We start from the raw sequence: 19,376 nt of genomic DNA, 5'->3' as shown, positions 1-19,376 counted from the left end.
TACCGGCAAAGTCAACCAAGCAGTTCAACGTTGTCGTCAATTAAATTTCGGCTTTCACTTCCGAGAACATAAAAGCTATTTTTTAACTTTCACAGAGCAAAGTAAACCATTCGTTACACAACACTGTCTGAAACTAGGCAAAATTACTGCTCGCAAACAAAACACTGAACCTAGCAAAGCGATTGTTACGTTTGGACAACCTTCCCGGCATTCGTTCCACACGTTGGGAGGCGAGAAATCTAACACATTGTAAATAAAATGATGTCACAAACACAACATTAAGTCGAGGTGTTTGCTATTTATTTGTTGGACTCGTATGTGTTAGTAATGACATGACTTCTGATATCGCTGCGCACTGAAAACAGGGTCAAGGCCAATGGGTTAAAAACCTCAGCTTTAGCCGACATAAGTTTTGCAATAAGTTAATTAAAAGGCTGTCTGGTTGCGGTTTGTTCTTGTTTTATTACGATAAATGCATGTTAGTGGCCCAGACTTGGACAACTAGATACATTTTATCTTTTTAAAATTAAATTAGAATTAAAATTAGATCATTTTAATTTTTTCGAAACTAGATTAGAATTAGAATTACTAAATTCTTGGAAAAAACTAAAGATAAACTAGAACTTGAACTAGAATTATATTTAATTATTCACAATCAAGTTAGTTTATTCTAATCAGAAGGTAAATTGCAATTATATCTATGCTATTTTTTAAGGTTTTGGCTTTTAGGCTGTAAAACTCATCCAAACAAATCTATTCGACCAAAATTTTTATTTAAATTCTTTGGGTTAGACTGAGTGCCGTTGGACAAAGTAGCATTTTTGGTCAAATCCGTATTAGATTAGATCTAGAATTAGAGCACAAAAGTAATTAACAAATTAGATTAGAATTAGAATTAGTCGCATTATGTTGTAATCAGGGAGTCGAACCTGTCAACAAAAGCGGTTCACTCCAGCATGACGTCACAACCTCTATTTTACAGAGTTAATCTATGCCATGTTCAAAATTTTATGAAAAAAAATGAATAGTGATTACATAAAACGTTAGTTTTTATTTTTCAGATATTTCGATAACGAGCAGCTTGTTTACGCCGCGTAACTCTACATTTATTGACCCACATTTTCATCTCATAATGCATCCGAACCGGAACTTTATAAACCGGTTTTGAAAATAAATTTAGTCCAACCGGAGCTGAACCGGAACTTTTAAAATGCTCGAAAACGAAACCGGAACTGAACCGGATTCCGAAAAAATCCTTGAACCCGAACCGAACCTGAACCGGAAAAGTCAAACGGTTCGACTCCCTGGTTGTAATTCATTGAATTAGAAAACTAGAATTATCTAGTTGTCCAAGTCGGGTTATGGCAAACGAGAGTTGGCGTTGCTTCACTCTTATTGTAATTTGAAAATAAGTAAACCGATGTGGGCGCCTTGCTTTCTGCAGTTTTCCAAATATGATGAGCGCAAAATCAAGTTCGTGCCGGGCGACGTTGGGGAGTTGGGAGAGGGTGCATTCGGCAACGTTATATTGGCGTTTATCCAAAAGATCGGTTATGTCGCCATTAAAAGCTTTTTGGTCACCGGTGGTTATCAGGAGAAGTGTAACATGTTATCAAGGTAAGTTCATTGTATTACTAGTCTGTGTTCGCACTTTTTATTAGGATGTGTTTGAAGTGAAATTTTCACAAAGACCGGATTTTTTAAAAACACAGTGCGCCAATAGGAAATGGGGACTCTGTGTTTTCTTCAACTTTGCGATTTTATATTATTTGGTTTACCAACTTAGGTCTGTTTTTAATGGCAACCATATTTCGCCCTGAAATATCTTGCTCCAATGTTCATAGCCCTTTGGCAGGGCCGGATTAAGGTTTTCATGGACCTGGGGCTGTAGGGCATTCAGAGGCCTATTGGTTTTTTTTTATTATGCGTATTGTTCCTACCAGAATTAACATGAAATACGATTTTTGATTCACTTGTCAAACAGATTCATTTAACATGTTTTCTAACTTCATATAAAGCGAAGCCGTTATAAACTTTATATCTGTCTATTTTTTTTCCAAAATCTTTGAGTAGAGCTAAGTAATGCAATTTATTTTGGTCCATAGACAAACGCACTCTATTAAGGACTGAAAAAGCGTTCGCCTGAACAATTAGTAATCATCAGACAAAGATGCACCCTTAATACCACAGATACGTTAGAAAACGCATACATGAACTTATTTTTATTAACAAATTTAAACATTTGAGCTCCTTTGCTACTTTCGACGTAAAATTGGCGTTATTTTAGCAGTGCAGTAAAATGATTCAACATTTCAGGCAGTGATTCTTCCTGATCATCTGGATAACACTGAAGCAAGGTTATTTCTTGAAATTTCCTCAGTAATGACAGAGACTTACACTTGTACCTCTTTATCAAATTGTTGATATCGGGACTTTAATGTCTAAACAAAATCATTTAGACCCTGAAGCAAATTTGTCGCCTTGACTAGTTCTAGGCCTATGGGACCGTTTAAATCTGGCGGAATACGTCCTAAATTCATTCGAATAGGCCTAAATATCTAAAATTTCCTGAAACTGTAGGTAGAGGGTATGGGACGATCGGGGGCCGTCGGTCTGGCATCCGCCGTTTTGGTTTGGACGCCCTAGTTTGACCGGTGCCGTTAGAGCTTCGCTGTTTAAGAACAGGATTTTTGGTTTTGTTTTGGGTTAATGGTGGGTAATTTTGGGAATATAAAAGGGTTTAGGGTGGTTAGGGAAGTTAGGGATGTAGTAGCCTACTTAGGGGTGGGGTTGGGGTTTAGGTAAACTGTTGTTTATAGGCCGGAGTCTGACCAATAGGTCTTATTCCGACGGTTTTAGGACTTATTGCAATATAGACGGTAATACGACTATAAGGTATTAGTCCTATTTTGGTCTTATGGCTAAAGTCCGTGGTGATATCTCCAGAACAGCGGTTCCCAAACTTTTCTAAAAATTTTGCTTGGTAAACCCGTTGCAATTATTTTGATATTTCGCGATTTCGCTTACAACAGTATAATAGATGATTTGTGATGTTACAAGCGACATCATAAAACACGCTATATTATCGAATAATAAAGTACTAAAGACAATAATGATGACAGATAATATAATGTTTAAAACATAGACTAATGTTTAAAAACTTAAAGACTAATTTTCCTTGTGGGACCCTCTGAAACTGCTGTACGGAACCCAGTTTGGGAACCGCAGCTCTAGAATATAACTTTTTATAAAAAGATAACATTGGTTGGTCTTATTAAAGCGGTGGGCCTATTTTGTTGGTGGGCCTGGGGCTGCAGCTCCCTAAGCCCCGCCTTAATCCGCCCCTGCCCTTTGGTAGAGCACCCTAAACCAGTGGTTCTCAAACTTTTTTGGTTCGCGGCACACTAAAAATATCTTAAATATTTCACGGCACACTTTCAACAGAACAACAATAGAGTTGTTTTACAATCGCCCTCAACACACGATAAACTAAATGTAAATGTCTCAAAAAGAATAGTTTGTAATGGATATAGTGCGTATTTAAGTCTAAAATGTTAGCGTGTGCCTTTTGATAATACAAATACTCTTTTTTCTGAAATCAACGAAAGTTTCGCGGCACACTTGGCAAGCTCTCGAGGCACACTAGTGTGCGGCGGCACACAGTTTGGGAATCCCTGCCCTAAACTATACTCTATCAGAAAAGTAATAAGAGCGTTTTTCGCTTTTTTGAAGGGGGGATGAAATCTTACTTTTTTATGTATGAAACAAATTAAAATTAAAAAAAAAGCTTGAACGTTTGATAAAGTTGAAATATTTTTTTTAATCATTCGTCGATACCTTATATCATTAATAGGGAGTATATTATTTTAAAGGTTTGTGAAAATGGAATAATTTTGTGGAAATTTCTTACTTTATAGAAAGTGCTGGATAAAACGTTTCTAAAATCAGAAAAGTATAGTTGGAAAAATAACTTCAAATCAAAACGCAGTGTTTCTAACCAAGAAAAAGGCCACTTATATAGCTTAGTTATCTTACAGGACTCTTTAATCAACATTACTCGTGCCGTTTACAGCATAGAAAAGGAACTGAAGGTTCTTCACCTATCCAAGCACAAACACATCGTACATGTCTACGGCTACACAAAGTGGCAGAATCAGATCGGGATCATAACTGATTACATGCCAGCAGGAAATCTCAAGTGTGTTTTGTTGAACGAAGAAGTTCCTCTGGCTGTGGAGCTTATTCTTCGCTTTGCAGCTGACGTCGCGTCAGGTTGGTTGCGAGTTTTTCTTTCAGAACTTCTGCGGAAAGTTTTTTTGCGTCATCGATACTGGAGATTAATGGACCGTATTGGGCGCGAAGGGTTTTTTCCGTTGGTTGTGAAATGTCAGCACTTTTTAATGCGTAAAGTTATTGGTGCGGTACTAGAGAACAATACAATGCGATCGATCACATGGGTATTCGTAATATCTACACCACTTTGTTTTTTCAAGAGCGTTTTGCAAAAAGCTTAACATCGAAAGACCGCGTATACGTGATGTATTAAATGCGCAGGTGATAACTTGTAATGTTTTGCCCCAACTAATTAAAAAAATGGTGTCCATAATACAATTTTAGTGAGTAACATTTACACAACCTTTCGTTTTTCGTTCAGGATTGTCTTACATCCACAATCTCGAAGGGATGGAAAACGTGACCCACGGCGACTTAAAGCCCGACAACATTCTGTTGAACGAGAATCTCATTTGCAAGATCGCCGACTTCGGCAGCGCCAAGCTGACAAAGTACGCAAGCACCACAACTGGGTCAGGCGACCCAGACTATCACAAGTTTACTACAATCTACGCAGCTCCAGAGCGACTGAACTGGGAAAGCTCTGCAATGAAGAAGCATTCTGACACCTACAGCTTCGGGATGGTGCTTCACATGATGCTTTCACGGTGCATGCCGTTTCCAAACAACACCAACTTGGTCCAAGCCGTGAAAGACGGCCAGAGACCGCCAACCAACCAAATTGAAGAATTGAAGTCACGATCAAGTGAGTCTTGCAAGTCGATGATCACAGTGATGGAAAACGAAATGCGAAGATGTTGGAATCAGGATCAGAAGCAGCGTCCAGATATGATCAGCGTGCGCGGAAACCTGCAGACGGCCTTGAGGAATGTTAAGAAGACGGAGATGCTGAAATTCGTGCAGGACGCCCTGGAGTGCATCGTTATTCGAAATTTGCCCAGCGACCATTTGTCCTGCGACAAATACATGCCGCTGACGGATCTTACCAAAGGACTCGGTAAGGATATGTTGTTAAAAATGTGGCTTTGCTTGCATTAATAGTATACCTTATTAAGATTCACAAATCACGATGACCACGTCGCTATTTCTAATTACGCCCGGGCCGGTACTGCAGCATTTTTAATTTTAACATCTTTACAGGACAAATTACCAGTTCGTCTACAGTCGAGACCAATGAAACCGATCCCTACACGAGCGTTTCCTGCAGCGACTTTCATTATGATGAATGTCAACAGCACGAAGAAGAAACGACTCCCAAGAAAGGTTTTTATAACTATTGCAAAAGCTTTCTGTGATTCGTACAGAGTTTCTCACTTGGCGGTTCGCAGAACAGTATGACACTCTGTTAAAATAAAAAATACTCTTTTAGTTTTTAAAAGAGGACGCTAGCATATAGGTGTTGATAGTGTGGCAAATTAACGCGAGGTTACAAATAAATAATAATACATTTGTACTTATAGGGGACGTCACGTATCCAAGAATAGCTTACTAAAATCAGTCGGCTTAATCAGGATAATGGTTCAAGAAATATCAGACTATAGATTTATAGGAGCTAACGTTTAGACAAGTACTTTAAACTAAGAGGTTCAAAAAATACATTAAAAATCAAATAACAGTCCAAACGCAAGCAGGAAAAGAACGATTAAGCCCGGTTTACTTAGTAACCCAACCTCTCGTCGCAGAAATGATGCCATCCTCGGTAAACGTCTCCCAACAAGCAGCGAGCAAAACGGAAGAACGAAGACCAATGACCCCACCGTGGTCACATTCGCAGTCGCAGCTACGAATTGAAAGCCCATGGCCGAGACCTAAGCGGCACGTTGTCGGTCGACCGCAATCTGGACCCCAGCACACGGAGGACGTATATTTGCAACAAGCAGCACCGCCCCCGCGTCAACTGCCTCCGGAACCTCGGTCCCTGATCGGTAAAGCTTTTTTTGAACCGCTTGCCCAGCAATCACGTGGCCCCAGCCCTTCATTTCCCATTCCAATGCCACATAGGCCAGCAATGAAACTACCCAGCATTGCAAGCGATGAGCGGCCAAACGATCCTGATTATGACTACATCAGTTTGTCCAGTAACTTCCATCCGCCACCAGGACAGAGGTTGGTGTTATATCATAACATTTACAGCAGATGTGTTTATAAACTTAATGTTTTGTCTGTGAAAATGGACAAAGGGTAAAATTCAAAATGCTCCTAACCATTTGCTGCTTGCCCGCTACTTCCGCGTTTTAGGCCCGAGCGATGATATGAACTTAAGAACCGCGAATGAGGCCACAATGGGGTTTACCTCACTCCTAAAGGCAAACAATAGGATTCTCCCACTTCTAAGAAAGTTCCTTTGCCTATTGACGGTTAGACTTAAACGATGCGAAAAACTTACGCATAAACCACTGCCTAAAAATGAAACGCCTTACGGGAGAATAAAGGCGAGACAGGAAAAGATAAGTAAAATTTCACACAAAATTTCACATTAAAAAAATAATTGAAAAAATGAATTTTGGTTGAAACCAATGTGAACAAACAATTTGCAAAAAAAGATGAATAGGCCTAAATGCCCAAATTTGAATAACAAATGCTAGTGATATGTCACCGAATTTAACTGATCTACACGCATTTCTAATGTCGCATTTTGACCTACAGGAGTGGAAGTTCATTTTATGATAAAGGGAATCCTCCGTTCAAAAACTTGCCAGCACTCCCTTTGGAAGCGGTAAGCAATTTTGGGACTGAAAAGAAACTTTTTCCGAAATCATTAGGAATATATAACATTGACGATTTTGAAATCACTTAACATTTCGTACACTAACTTAATAACGTGATGCAAAGAAGCCAGATGGTAAAATATTTTTTTGTACTTTTTGTAGCATTACCAAGTGCCGCTAACGGTTGAATCTCAAGTTACATCAAAGCCGCAAAACTTAAATGCAGGTAATATTAGTTGTATAACGTGAACAAAAGTGGCCATTTGGTCGAATTTAAGCAAACGTACGACCTAACATTGCAAGTTTATGTTCATGGGAAGATTCTCAAATTACCTGGAACATGCAAACAACTAATGGTTATGAATGGTTAAGCCAAACTCTTTGTTAGCCTATGCTAACTATTACAATGTGAATTAAAACGTTATCAAAAAGCATTAGTGAACGTATGTATGTTTTGATTTAATGTGAGACAGACAGCCACCGACTATTGCAGCGACTGTCGGCTAAACACTTCGCAGATTTCCCGAAAGACTTTGCGAACGGCTGCGCCCAAAGCCACTAAGAAACGACATGTATATAGCCAATACGTAGGACGAAAAAGAACACGAAAGTTACGTCATATTTGGCCAATAGGACTGGCCGGCACTCTGAAAACATAGCTGTAGGCACTCTTTTAAGATTACGGCGGCCATTCTAAGGCCAATTTGCAGCGGAAGTACGACGCCAGCAAAACAAGTGGCTTGTTTTGCGAAGTGTGAGAACACCGCCCGCAAGACTGACAGTTATAGATTAATAGATTAAAGCTTAAATGACAAGTTTGAAACAAGGCGAGCGAACGCACGAAAACTCACAATACGGAGAACTTTCCATCATCAAATGTGATATTATGTAACTGAAGAAAATGTTTGGCAAACGAAAGCTGGAACGCGTAATCTAAAACCCTATTTATCAATTCGTAATATGACTTAATATTAATACGAACTCTAAGATTTTGCTTATGGCAATTAATTAATTTGTGTGTTTAACGTGTTGATAAACACGTAACCCTAACTTTTTAAAAGTCTGGTTTACAATAGATGCAGAAGTTGAATTAAAAACTAAAACCGACTGACACGAAGCCCAAATCGAAACGGGCTCCACCATCAATGTAACAAACAAATTATATTTCAAACATCGTAAAAACTTTACCAACGCTGTTTAAAAGGGTGTTTAAACATTTGTAAAAATCAATTTTTATAAGTGACTGCTAAAAGAGTATTTACAAACTAAGCGGTTTGTGTACCGCGAAGTGAATATGTTAAGATTCATTGTTACTAATGTAAAAGTGCTTTTCACATACTTTGATTGTGAGTGAGGATACTAGTGTTGAATAATAGTCAAGGGCAGACCTGAAAACAATTCGTCTCGTTGGTCTCCAAACGATTTAATCCGGCCCGCGACTAATTTCAATAAATTATTTTTCGTAATTTGACGCCAATTTGAACGCATCTTCGACACTTTCGTAGCATGATTTAAGAAAACATGGTAATTAATAATAAGGTTGGTAAAGCACACATATATAGGGACAAGCGTATACGTTTTATTTACCTTTTTTTGCCAGTGGTGGATCCAGATATACACCCCTAACTATTTTGCATATTTTAAAAGGCGTAAATGTTTCTTTGACATATTATATTAAAGGATTTTTCATGCCATGAATGCCGAGCCTATTTAGCATAATGGTTTCTTAAATAAAGTTTTGCGAGCTTAATATAAATGATATTTTTGAGCTTCGAGAAAACTATGCCGCCTTATATTAGGTAAAACATTTGTAATCATAACGTTTGTATTAAAGGTTTTTACAACCGAACTTAGTTAAAGCAATTTCCTTTGCGCGATTTTATACAACCTTCTTTGTATATAACGCTAATAGCATATATTCAACTTATAAACTAAACAATACAAACGAATGTATTTCCTTTTGTGCTTCCGCCAGCTTTTTATTTGGTATCTGTAAAGTCAAACGCAACAATGGGCGCCAGAACTTATTGGTTTGTTAAATTTATCTTAAAAATTCCAGTAATATTTGCGCGTATTTTTTGTGAGTGTCCAATTCGTCGACTGTCCTAAATTTTATTTTGTAGGCGATTTTTTCTTCGAGCTATGGGCGAACCCTTGGCAGCATTTTTTTTAAGTATTGTCGATTTCAGTTGCGCATTTGCTTATATGTTTCAATGGCCACAGCGTGTTTCTGGCTACTTGTTGTTAGACGTCACATTATTGCGTAAATTAGTGACGCCATCTCTTTAAGAAATCATGTTCCACCCAAACAAAAAATCCACTATCCGCCGTGACTCATACTAGCTTGTCAAAACTTTACTATTTACAAAACGTTCTTTAAAAACAAGCATAATTCACATTTGAACACGGCCCTGTACGACAGGGTAAGAGCAACCACGGTCTAAAAAGCTTAAGGACCATTGATCTAGCCCAGGTGTAGCCAACTTATGTTTGACTGCGATCGACTGAAATATTTTTTAGAGACTCGCGATCGACTGGTTCAGTAAAAAAGTCACAAGAACACTTATTAAACATTTTGATCGTTAATTTCAATCCAAGCCAGCGATGGGGGTTAATTTGTTACGTCAACGAACGCTTATTAGGCTTGTCCAGACAATAATTTGTCATTTTAATGTTCCGCTTGTGTGCGACAGCTACTGTAATGACGTACCACATATTCGACGCGATCGACCAGGTGAAATATGGCTACCCCTGATCTATCCGATTATTAAGTCCTGATGATTATGACATGTTATTCTTAAGCCATTATGTTGAATATGTTTACATTAAAAAATGCTGACTCTATTGGCAATACTGTTGTATTAGTTACAGACTGTCTAGCTGATGCAACCTTCATTTTAGAAAAAGGCATCCGGGAAACGACCTCGCACTTTTTCCGAAGGTTGGTGATTTAGAATGTATTATAGGATTTTAATTATAGTGTAGGTCAGTGGTCGGCTGGTGTAGGTGATAGTCGCCAGTCACAATCGTTTACGTTTTTTGTGTGAATAACAGACTCCTGCTGCCATGCAATATTCTTAAACATCGATTAGCTGTTTGTTTTCAGGGGTTCTCCACACAATTCACTGCGACAAAATAGAGGGACTTCAACTGCTGACGATGTCCAGCCCATTCAGTATGCCCTGGTAAACCTTAAATTTATATTATGGTCATTGGCCATCGTTATACTATTGGTGCCAGGCATTGTTTCAATTGTAAAATTGTTCTGCATTGTCCTGTTATCCGGTTTTTATCTCGTGTCGTGATTTAGAACCCCATCCTTTGTGCTTTTACGTTATTCTTTGTTTAGTTACTTTGAGAAATACTGGTCTAGTACATATATTTTTTTTCGTCTTTATATAGTTGCAATTATATTGCCCTGATTGCCCGAATAGGTGGAAACGTTAGTACTTCAATAAAAGAAACAACAAATTTTACAAATGACCATGGTTGTATTAAAAAGTCCAAGTTAAGTCGTTTTTCAAAAATAAAAAGTTAACACTAGTGTAAATCATCCGCAGCTCAAGACAATTTATTGACATAAAAATCAAAAACGATTAAATTTGTAAACCCCTGAGACATATTTTTTTAAAAACGAACAACAACAACAAAACACATATAGAGCAAGTTGTTTCAAGTTAGCCTCAGCAATCATTAAAAAGTATGATTTTTATTAAAACTATGCTTGAATGTACCAATCCAAGGGCAGCACGTTTTATACTAAACTGACCTAGAATGGGATTTGGGTGATGGGCAATCATATGTCTTACAACTATATAGCTTTTATATGCCTTTTACACCAATTTTTATTTTTCTATTTTATAAGTTACGTATCGACCAGATCTAGTCATTTTTTTCTGAACATGTTCAAGTTTGCTATTGTCATTTAAAAAACTGCAAGTCACCATATACAATAGGTATTATTTTGCACAGGCGCTTATGGATTTCAAAGGAAAAAAGAAATGTGAGCTTACGTTCAAGAAAGGAGACCAAATCGAAATCCTTAATCAAGGTAAATTATTTTATAAATGCATGAAGAAAGTTATTTCTTCTTTTCCTGCTGTTGCAGCGTTGATCTGCAACTATTTGCTTTAAAACATTGTATAAGTAACATTAGTAGGCTTGTTTTTTGTCACGACAATTGATCTCTTTAAGTTACCTTTTATATTTCTGTTACTGCCGCAATTAGCTTCTCAGCAGTTACATCGAGGGTGACAGTATTTGACTGTCTTTGCGGCGAAAACTAGTCAATTGCTATATAAGTATCGACAACAACATGCATGCTTCAAGGTGATATATTTAATCAGCACTTGGAGTCACAGGTACAAACTACAAAGGTACATTTGACGTTCATACATGCGTTCCTACATGCGTTTTCTAACAGAAAATAGAAACGGTTACAGAAAGTATAACACTGGCGGTCAGAAACAAGAGAAAACACTCACCGAATACTTGTGGCTTTAGTGAAACTTCACCGCGTCTTAACAATTTAATTATTTAATATTCGTTTTAATTTCTAGTTAAAATATAAAGAATTACGGTTAACTTAACGTCATTAACAGTAATAACTGAGTTATGTGCAATAAAACGAAATATTTGGTTGTAAAGCACATGTTTTAAAAAAAGGCACAAACGAGTAAGATTTCTATTAATTAATTATTTTAAACAATATGGGAATGCGGCGTTTCGCCGTAACAATTTCTATATTGTTACCAAAAGGTGGCGAAGGGAAGTGCACCGGACGTCTAAATGGAAAGGAAGGACTTGTACAACTTGCATACGTAAAGTTCAAAGACAAAGAAGGTATAATTTTTATTTGTTTGCGCTTTGTTAAAGGAGAATGACTGGTATACGTTGAAACGGCAGAAAAACTCTGCGCCGTAACTACCGTAATTACCTACTTACATTTAAGTACATAACATCAGTTGGGTTAAAAATCAGTTGTTTTTAATTAGTTTCCGAACAAAACTGTCTTGAATTTTACTATTTTTCAGTCATTGAGGAAGACTTTGGATACGAAAATATGCCATATCAGGAAGCCGGGTAAGACCGCAGTAAGCCTGGTTTGTTTTTTTATGTCAATGACGTGACTTGGATTTGACTTAACGTAGCTGATGTCTTGGACTGACATGTTATTTTGTGTTTATTTGTGCATATTTTTTAATTAAAAGGGGGCCGTTGCGTAATTTTGTAAAAAAAGTTTGAGAACCACTGGGTTAGAGGTTGTAGTTGGACTGGGACATTTTTATTTGTTAAAAGTGGCGTGATTTTTTTACTAAAACATATTGAAGAGGCTGTACCTCGTCAGCAGTGCAAGCTGTGCAAGATATTCTATTTTTCCGCGGCGAATTTGGCGGTGAATCACTGAAAACGTATAGCTAATTGAATATTCAACCTAATCATTTTAAAGTCTAGTTTAAAACTTTAGTTTTGGCTGTTTGGCGTAAAAAGTATAGCACATCTCATATCATTATTAAAATTATTCCTTTTTGGATACATATAATTTATCGCCGGCTAAGAACTACTTATTGAATAAATATCAAATGTCGACGGATGTACAAGTAGAATAGAGTAATTGTGTTTTTCTGGCACGTTTTAATGCCTTATAATGCCAGCACGGGCATACACTCAGCAATGCTATAAACAGCTTAAAAGGGTAGAGGCACGTTTTGTAATCAAAAACTAAACCTTGCGTCAAAACATGATATAGAGGGGACGAGAAAAAACAACTTCGACGAGCTGTGACAGAGATACGTCACATCACACATGACAGTTCTAAGCACCAGAACGTCGTGCGAACTCGCCAGGTGCCGACTGCTCTACCAAAGTGCAAGGTACGTTAGTTTAAACATAACTTGACTTGGAAGCATAATGGTTAGAGCAGTGATTCTCAAACTGGGGTCCGCGAGACAATTTTCTGGGACCTCGAAGCACTTAACAAAAAATCAGCACGACGGTCCTAAAGAAGAAAAATGGTTGTGTAAAAAATTTTTAAGCAACTTAGTTTTCCAAACCAAGCATAACAAACACAACATTTAGTACCTAAGAGACCTGATTGTGGGACAAAACAAAGACAGCCAAACTCAGGCTTGACCTATACGCGTAAAGGTACAATTAGTTGTTCGTTCACGTGATTGCATGCTTTGAGTTGAATTGTACATTTTGGCGTCATGGTTTTACGTTGTGCTGAAGAGAATTAAGTTTTTACAGCTTGCTGCGCTGACACTTTTTTGGGCTGTACGGTCACGGTTTTAAAACTGTTCGTGATTGCTTCGCTTAAATGAAAAGTGATTTCGTTAGCGTTACAATACTAAATACGGTATCGACAAACCAAACATAGCCGAGCTGATAGCAAAGAAGCAAGTGCACCCGTCCCTTTGATAGCATTAAAAACAGCATGTTATTTTGTGTTTATTTGTGCATATTTTTTAATTAAAAGGGGGCCGTTGCGTAACTTTGTAAAAAAAGTTTGAGAACCACTGGGTTAAAGGTTGTAGTTGGACGAAGCAAGAATAACAAAGTCAACATTTTGAACGTTTCTGGTATCTTTTTATTTATGTTGAAAATAAAGTCTAACTTGACTTTGACTTCGGGTATTTTTAAAAGACTTGACGTCACTTGTCTTAGACTGTTTTTTAAGTGACTTGTTTACAAAAGCCATGATTAGTATTAGATATGACTCGTACCTGACATGTTATTCTGATACCGATAACCGATTTTTGGACGTAAAATATCCCGATATGATCCTATACAAAAATACATCATTATTATGCTCAAATAAAAAAATATAGACGAAGTTAATACGTTCAATTTTTTTTAGGTTGTAAGGTAATTTTTTTATTTAGCGTTACGAAGTTAAATAGATTTCGTAGGTTTGCAAATTTAAGCTGAAATTTGTAATCAAATCGGCACTAATGTCACCCTAGAATCGGACGAGTGCCGATACTACCACTTGGCATGGGATAACGGCTCCGATCAGATTTCATCAGACATCCCTATTTACTATTTACTGAACAATATGCGTGGAAGTTTAACCCGGCGATATAATTCATGTTTTATGTGGGAATGTGAATAGACAAAATCGTGGAGTACCATTCCCACTAGCTGTTAATTTGGGGTGCTAGTTCGTCTATAACACAAGCCAACGTTTTTCCGGTTCACAGCAATTTTTTAGTAAGCTTTTTATAATTTTAATAAGTTCAGTACAAGATTTTGTTTAGTTGCAACATCAAAGTAGACAACTTGTTTAAAGTGAAATTTTGTTTCTAGGCTCTTTTTTCATATGATATTCGAGACACTGATGAGATTGCGTTTGAAGTTAACGATATAATCGAAATCGTAGAAGAGGGTAAGTACAACGTAAACAAAGACGTTTGAACGACGATAAAATATCCAGTTTAGCCTCAACTTAGATGTATTTCCAACCACTTTACCGTAAAAGTATAGTGTTTTTAGTTATTTTTTAATTTATTAAATACATTGAAAATAACTAACAATCACTATTATTTGACGTAGTAAAGACCTAGCCCGCGGGCCGTATGTTGGCGCCCCTGACGTAAATAGTATCAATAAGAGGAGATCACTTTTCAACTGAATATTCTAATCTGCAAATAAATTAATTTAGATTCTGCTGACTGGTGGACCGGTCGCCTTCCTAATGGACTCGAAGGTTTTATTCCTGCCAACTACGTTGAAAAAATTTGAACAAAACGTTATGTATGACATGCATAATTTAGCCATTGCTTTACTGACTAAATTCGGCAACAACAGCTGAAAGCACAGAGCCTCTATTAGAGTCTATAATAATTCAATTTTTACGTATGTCCAAAGTATTTTGGCGTCTAAATTTTGTGCGGTGACAAAACTGCAAAACAATTTTTATTGGCCATAACTAACCCGAATTACAGCTTTACTGCAAATTTTATGGTTGAGTTTTTCTGATTTTTGCCGTTTACGATTTGTAAAAAAGATTTATTATCAGCATGGCGATTATTTTTGACTTGTCAAAAAAAGTCAAAATTTGCACGTTAGGTCAAAATTTGTCCAAATTATTTCAAGTTAAAACCGATTTAAAATGTACATAAATGGTTTACAAAATTAAAAAAAAACTATAGTCAACATTTTAAAATAGCCGTTCAGTTAAAATTTTTATAAAAAAAATGTAGGTTTGAATTATATTCAACGAGATTTTAACTGTATTAGGCCTATATCTCCATTAGAGCAATACGATATACGCGAGCCGGCAGAATTAACCACCCAGACCTAGTTTATCGCATTATGTTCAGCTCGTACTTCGTTTTTGCTTTATATAGTTGTGTATCTCTGATTTGGACAATGGTATTCAACAGTATTTGCTGCCTTTTCGTTGTGATTTGCAATTATTACATTTCCTATTTCAACAACATGCTAGGTCTTTGTTAAATTTCTGCATTTATTTTTACCTTGTATTTAAACTGTTCACACAACATTTTCTAAAATACCAGCGTTTTATTTTTCTTGGCATTTTTACAGTTGTTTGTCTTTTTAAAATGACAAACTACCAACTAAATATTTTCATTAGTTTTGCATAAATCCGGGGAAAAAATGATTTGTATTCGACCATTAGTTAGTAAAACATCAAAAACGTGTGGTTCACGACGGCAAGGCTACTGATGCAGTATTTCAAACAACAATATGGTGTTTAAATCAGTGTATTTCTAAAAGGTCAAAATTTTAACAAAAAAATATATTTTTAAATCAAAGTTTCTTACGTTTAAAGTCAAAAAATAATCGCCCCAATTGTCAGTATTATGTGATTATTTCAGTATTATCGTTTTCAGTAACTCAGTGTTTTGAATGACCTGAATACTTTAGTGTATACGTGTGTATTATATCTTACTGTCAAACATAATGCGTTTCCGGTAGTTTTAAATAATTGCATTTGAAAGCATTTTGGTGAGTTTTGAATAAATCTCTTCATTCCTTCACAGAGTTTTACTTCAAAATTACTTCATTTTTGTGTTTTACTAAATGAAAAAAAGAGTTTTCGACGCGTATACGTTGTTGAAGCAGAACACACGAAATTCATGCAACTATAGATAGAAACTAAACAAAGTTCAGCGTTTATAAAGTTGAAAACTCAAAAAGTCTGCAGACGCGCGTTTATGTCAATATAAGGGACAGCTCTCGTGGAATAAGGCACAGGAAATAATAAAAAATACTAGAAAAATATTACTATTTAAAGAATAGTAAAAGAAAACATTTGTGTTGTATTGTTTCGCCAAAAATACTGATTCCTCTACTTAAGGGCTCGTCGGATGCCTGAACGCTACACGAGGGGTGTAATAATTGTATTAAATACAGTCCGAACACTTGCGAAATAATAAACGCTTGAACAGTATGCGGCCAGCGACACAAAGAGGGCTGGAACGTTTAGTGGCAATTTCGAATGGTTTTCACAGCCTTCTCAAACCCGACTGTTTTCATCCACACAATCTTTACCAAAAGTCTAAGCGATGAAGGATAGGTTTGAGTGCAGAAGGTGACCAATAATAAAAAATGCCAAAGTGAAACGTGAAAAGATAAGAAATGAAACAGGTGAAATGTGACGTGCCGCAAAAGTGAAGTTAGGTGAGAAAGCAAGCGAAAACAAAACGGTGAAAATAATACATACAAAACGAATAAAATAATCTGCGTAAAATTTAATCTAAAACATACCCATCCTCCCGTGACATCGGCATCTCGGTGCAGTTGGTGTCATGAAAGTCGGTTTTCCAGAACCGTTTCAACTTCTCCTGCAGCAATTCATCGGTACACGAGTGACATTCACAGAGAACGAATCACTAGATCGTATTCCGATAAGTCCTGTCAATTTTCAGATTAGCGGAACTTTAAAAGCATTGGGTTGCTTCGGTCTTCCTTTAAGTACGTCTTGTACGAGAAAGGCCTCTGGAACATCCAGTCCAAAGCAGTAGAGCTTCACTGCAAACCACACGCGGGATAGAAAGATACTTAATATGTGACAGTCTGTCCAACTCCGCTCCCCTTGAAAAAGTGTTAGCCGTGATTGGCAGACAGTCAACATCAAACACTTCGGGAAGTTCCACCGTCGCAGCACCGTCAAGCAAGGCTACGGACTAGCTCACTCTTTTACTATCTCGTCGGCGGCTGTCTCCATTAGCCATCTTAATCGCCCTCCTGCTAGGCTCTCCCTGTCATCCAAGCTTATCCGCCAGCTTCTTGTCACACAACCGGCGATGAACCTTTAGTATAGGGGGAAGGTCGTCTTCTCACTTCTCTGAAGTGTGCAGCAGATCGTGATGAGCTCCTTTAAAGCCCTTCGCGAAGCAATTCCATATCGTGTTTGAATCAACGAAACAACTTTATATAGTCTTTACTAACAAAGGGAGTTTTCGGCTTATTGACCCTTTACTGGCCTCTGATGAATAAGCAGAAGATGTATTTTATATTTTTTCAGCAGACGAGGAAAACTTGCTTAATTAAAAAGCAATTTATTTAAGGTAGTGGGAGTCACAACAATTATCCTTGTTTGCATGGTTGGAATAATGAAAACGAGTTGCTTATGACTACATTTTCGGCCCATTTTTTTCATTTATGTCAAGCCAACTAGACTAGAGTGCTGCGACTAAGAATTATATTTTGTCGTGACAAAGTTTGCAGTGAGTGAAGTTGTTAAGAACAACATAATAAAAATATTAAGAACAACATAATAAGGATATAAAAGTGTGAGGGATAACTTCATGGAAAATCCGAATTTTACATTAAAAGTCCCAAAAGCTGTTATTAAAAACCTTGTGCGACAAAAATCTGCTTGTAAGTCAATATAAACTTGCGGTTCTATGCTCTTGGTAATTTTTGTATAGCAATTCAGATGTTTCAAATTCTGCAGTATTGTCCGACGAAGAGGAAACAACGTATGCAAGATGCTGTTGCTGTCGAATTCTGAAACTGCGTTTCACCACGAAATATTCCTCACTAACTTAAATTTGTTATGACATGCAAATGTGCGTTCTCACCAACAAACAAGTAAGCAAGTAAAGAAGCATGGTGGAACAAATATATTGTATAACAAGGTGTTCTATGCCAGTGCTTGTCAACCTTTTTTGGAATGGTACACCCTTTATACGTTTACTCAAATCTTAAACACCCCAGTCCACGCAATCCACCGAAGGTGCAGTAATCCTAATCGGAATAATGATAAGCAGGGCTGTAAGTGTGGGATATCCGTACTTTTATACAAATACAACATTTCATCAGTCAATTCGTTTTCGCTTGCTATCTCACCTATCTTCACTCTTGCGGCACGTTACATTTCACCTGTTTAATTTCTTATCTTTTCACGTTTTACATTATCTTTTATCATTGGTCACCTTCTGCACTCACACCTATCTCTCATCGCTTAGACTTTTGGTAAAGATTGTATGGATGAAGACAGTCGAGTTTGAGGAGGCTGGGAGAACCATTTGAAATTGCCACTAAACGTTCCAGCCCTCTTTGTGTCGCTGGCCGCATACTGTTCTCGCCTTTATTATTTCGCATGTGTTCGGACTGTATTTAATAGAATTATTACACCCCTCGTGTAGCGTTCAGGCATCCGACGAGCCCTCAAGTAGAGGAACCAGTATTTTTGGCGGAACAATATAGCAAATATTTTCTTTTACTATTCTTTAAATAGTAATATTTTTCTAGTATTTTTTATTATTTCCTGTGCCTTATTCCACGAGAGCTGTCCCTTATATTGACATAAACGCGCGTCTGTAAGCTTTTTGAGTTTTCAACTTTATAAACGCTGAACTTTGTTTAGTTTCTATCTATAGTTGCATGAGTTTCGTGTGTTCTGCTTCAACAACGTATACGCGTCGAAAACTCTTTTTTTCATTTAGTAAAATACAAAAATGAAATAATATTTGTGAAAAGGTATATGAAAAGGTACTCAAAACTCACCAAAATGCTTTGAAATGCATTTATTAAAACTTAGACAGTGAGTTATATACACACGTAAAGTAAAGTATTCAGGTCATTCAAAACACTGAATTACTGAAAACAATAATACTGAAATAATCACATAATACTGATAATTAGGGCGATTATTTTTTGACCTAAAAATAAGAATTTTGATTTAAAAATATACTTATTTGACAAAATTTTTACCTTTTAGAAATACATTGATTTAAACAACATATTTTTGTTTTAAGTACTGCATCAGTGGCCTTGCCGTCGTCAACCACACGTTTTTGATGTTTTACTGACTAATGGTCGAATACAAATCAGTTATTTTTCCGGATTTATACAAAACTGATGGAAATATTTAGTTGATAGTTTTGTCATTTTAAAAAG

General features: G+C 36.9%; 1 protein-coding gene across 1 annotated transcript; it reads left to right on the top strand.

Annotated features, from left to right (window-relative positions):
- Positions 1-1,420: 1,420 nt before the first annotated feature.
- LOC146157370 (uncharacterized) lies at positions 1,421-15,875 on the top strand. Its single transcript, XM_083388190.1, has 12 exons — positions 1,421-1,617; positions 4,073-4,272; positions 4,655-5,290; positions 5,434-5,556; positions 5,976-6,399; positions 6,940-7,009; positions 10,974-11,052; positions 11,760-11,843; positions 12,035-12,083; positions 12,751-12,874; positions 14,310-14,388; positions 14,665-15,875. Exons 1-12 carry the CDS (start codon positions 1,421-1,423, stop codon positions 14,742-14,744), a joined length of 2,145 nt encoding a protein of 714 aa, XP_083244316.1. The 3' UTR covers positions 14,745-15,875.
- The last annotated feature ends 3,501 nt before the right edge of the window (positions 15,876-19,376 follow it).

Source organism: Ascidiella aspersa, chromosome 4 (assembly GCF_963924565.1).
Source record: "Ascidiella aspersa chromosome 4, kaAscAspe10.2, whole genome shotgun sequence".
Lineage (NCBI taxonomy): Eukaryota > Metazoa > Chordata > Ascidiacea > Phlebobranchia > Ascidiidae > Ascidiella > Ascidiella aspersa.
Note: the sequence above shows the minus strand (reverse complement) of the source record. Positions and strands in the feature narration are given on the sequence as shown.

Coding starts and splice junctions, on each gene's coding strand:
- LOC146157370 (XM_083388190.1), top strand. CDS start 1,421: ATGTGGGCGCCTTGCTTTCTGCAGTTTTCCAAATATGATGAGCGCAAA. Junction 4,273..4,654: donor TGCAGCTGACGTCGCGTCAG/GTTGGTTGCGAG, acceptor TTTTTCGTTCAG/GATTGTCTTACATCCACAAT. Junction 7,010..10,973: donor CAGCACTCCCTTTGGAAGCG/GTAAGCAATTTT, acceptor TATTTTGCACAG/GCGCTTATGGATTTCAAAGG.